The sequence below is a fragment of the Chaetomium globosum genome, genomic scaffold, assembly GCF_000143365.1.
Source record: "Chaetomium globosum CBS 148.51 scaffold_5 genomic scaffold, whole genome shotgun sequence".
NCBI classification, from domain to species: Eukaryota; Fungi; Ascomycota; class Sordariomycetes; order Sordariales; family Chaetomiaceae; genus Chaetomium; species Chaetomium globosum.
The window spans coordinates 3,733,225-3,736,350 of NT_165980.1; the positions used below are offsets into that span (position 1 = coordinate 3,733,225).

Consider the following 3,126-nt stretch of genomic DNA (forward strand, 5'->3'; position numbering starts at 1 on the left):
TGACCGACAAGCTCATCATGCGTCTGCAGAGCCAAATCGATTTAGATTTGGGACGGCAACAACCCCTCAGTGCGTGCGAATGAGAGAAGGTCGTCCTGCAACCAAGCTGCAGTCAACATGCTGTGAACTGGTAACCCGGATGGGAAAGTCCCAAAGGCCCCGGTACCGTTGCATTTGTGGGATGCACGCATGCTCCCGCTGGGCTGGGCGCGACCGGGTGCCTTTTGCTCCTTCCTTTTTGGATGAACAACTATGAACTTCCGGCAGGCAGGCTTACCAGGAGCGTTTGGAATCTTGCACAGACCATAGGGTTTTCTTTGATTGTTGAGAAAGACGCGGAGGGGGACCGCGGCTACGGAGACGCGTGCCGCGTGTTGGGCAGCAGCAGCAAGACACCTGCTGAGGCCGTGTGGAGAATAGCCTGTCACCTAGTGTATTTCTCGGAGAAATACACTAGGTGACAGGCTACCAAAGGATCTGAGACCATTTGAAACGGAGGCACAGAAATCAGCCAACCTCTCCACCTGGACGAGGACATAACAAGATTGGAAAAGATGTTCAGGGAACAGCGGGGAGGTCACGAAGTTTCACTTTCAGGACATAAATAACCAACGAGCACGTGTTGGGCATGGATGGCCAGAGCCCGGGCCACTGGGCGACCTGCGATGGACCAGTGTCGCGTGCTCGTCTGCGGATGGCAAGTCCCTGGAGTCTCGAACCACCTCCAGACGCCGCACTGGCTTGAACTAAGACGCGACTGGAAGATCGCTGCGGCTGAGAAAGGGCTGGTGATTCGCCTTGACTTGGGCTTGCCTTTTTCAGACACTCATCCCGAATCTGAATCAGCAGCCTAGGTCTTGGTATTGATCGAGTCGTACCAACCTGGAAGGCGATGGTGCGTGGCAGATGACATGTGAAGATGCCGCGCCAGATGGTAAATTTGCTTCGGAGGATGATTTGTTGGAGGGCCACCTTTGGGGCATTTCGCACCGGCGCTCAACCGTTGCTTTCTTCAAGCTGCTTCCTCACTGCTCCCCAAATCTCGTCCCCTAAAAAGCCTGGGGTACCTATCTGTAACGGCAAGTGGGGAGACGTTGACCGTTGCGAGTGTACACTAGCAAGACGAGTTGCCCCAAGGAATCGACCGTCGTGGTGATCTCACATAACCGGGTGTTTCTGAGCACGAAGATGTTCAGAAAACCCCGGCCAACTCCGAACCTGGCGCTTTCCCCGCAATCACTATCAAGCATGGGGCAAACCCCCCACGCAGGGGTCTGGTTCCTTCCCCGTTTGCCTCGCTCAGAACCGAACCAACGAACCACCGACGGCAGTTCGGAAAGAGCAATTGAGATAGGCGTAAAACCAGAGCGACCTATCTGAGGAGCTAAGCGAGGCTAGACATGGTTCTGATTTTTTTTTTTTTGAAGGATGGCACGAACGCAACCGATCTCGGGAGCTTGCTGCCTATCTGAGTTATTTACCGAAGAACTATTTGTAGGAGTTGACCGCTGGCCTGTTGGCTCTTATCGAAGGTGGAAATGAAATGGAAGCCAACCAGCCAGAAAGGGGCACGTAGAATCCACCGACTTGCGACAAGTCCATGGTTGGGCCACTTTTGATGATAAGCTTGAGATCCTCGGGGACCCGCCAAGATAACCAAACCCGCCTCCCCAGACTGACGCCGGAGAAAGCCGACAGGGATGATGGCCCAAGCTTTTCCAGGTCAGGAAGCTGGCAAGACATTCCAAGCGGTGCCAAGATGGTTTGGCTTGGCTGCTGGACGACCGGCGAATGACGGTGGATCCAGACTCTGTCAAACGTCGTCTGCCCTCCCCCATCTTCGGGCCATTCTCCTCAGATGGCAAGTTGTGGCCGCTGGGCTGCCGGCGAAGTCCACGCGCTGCGTCGCAGGCAATCGCTAACTTAGCGGCACCGGGATACCGCCGACTTGGCCTGTCCCTGCCTTTTCGCTGCGCTTACCGACATTGCCCTGGGCGCGGTCTGCAGCGTGTTGGCCTGCGGTGGAACGAGGGCGGTGATCTGTCGTCCAACCGCGCAAGCCAGCAACACGGCAGCGCAGCAACACAGCAGCATGGCAGCGCAGCAACACAGCAGCATGGCAGCAGCTCACCTGTGCTAAAATAGAAACCGACCGCAAAGTGAGTGCCCGTGTATCAAGAGAAACAAACAGTTCGCGGCGTCGCCCGGATTCTGTTCAAGGAAGCGACAGCTGAATGGACGTGTGGACCAAGAGCTCACGCATCGGTGGCGTTGGTTGACCTGCATCGCCGCCGAAAAAAGAGCCAAAACCAAGATCTGGGGCACCGGCTTGGCACCATTTTAGCCTGCCTCGAAGCCTGCCCAGTTCGCTTTGACAAATGGAATCTCCGAGCTCAAGTCCAGGGTGTTCTTGTTATTGGCCCTCTGATACCGGCGCCAACCAAACTGGGCGACCGACACGGCCACACACAGCGGCGATCATGAACCCCGTCTGTTCGAGATGGACTTTCGGGCGATTGGACTGCTTGGGTTGTTTGGGTGCTTGGTTCGACGGCTGGTTGGACTGCTCCCTGGGATGACCCGATGCACAAATCACGGCCCACGGCCGTTACCCCTTCTGCGCAACCAACCCCGTTGCAACCACTCAGTGGCCTGCCGGTTCCGTCATTGCCCCTCCTCCGCATGCTGCAATCAATCTGCATGCTGGGAAGGAACTGACGACTGCCCCCCCTCTTTCCGCCACCCGTCTTATGTCTGATGGACGAACATGTGCGCAACAGGCTCGCACCTTCCCGACTCCTGCTGGGTCAACTTGGCTGCTTGGCTGCAAAGCTCCGAGGCATTGCGCGGGTTATTGGCCACTTGTTCTAGCTCCTTCTCCATCGAGGGCCTCTTCCTGGTCAGACTCGCCGTCCCCATCGAAGGTGTTGCCTCACGCTTTAACTCCTTCGGTGAGGCTTCTAGCCACTTTCTGTGCTTCCCGGCTGAGCCCGGTCAAGGCACCATTCTCCAATCACTCCAATCACTCTTGGCTCGACCCTCACACTCCCGTGCCACTGGATCCTGCGTGCCGCGTGCCTTGCCCTGTTGTTTCCTCCGGAATTTCCATATTTTTTTTATATCCTT

At 56.3% G+C, this 3,126-nt stretch overlaps 1 protein-coding gene across 1 annotated transcript; it reads right to left on the reverse strand.

Moving 5' to 3' along the window:
* Positions 1-1,813: 1,813 nt before the first annotated feature.
* Positions 1,814-2,118, reverse strand: CHGG_08063 (uncharacterized protein; the record flags this gene model as incomplete). Its single annotated transcript, XM_001225718.1, has 2 exons — positions 1,814-1,900; positions 1,981-2,118. 2 exons carry the CDS (start codon positions 2,116-2,118, stop codon positions 1,814-1,816), a joined length of 225 nt encoding a protein of 74 aa, XP_001225719.1.
* Positions 2,119-3,126: the final 1,008 nt, after the last annotated feature.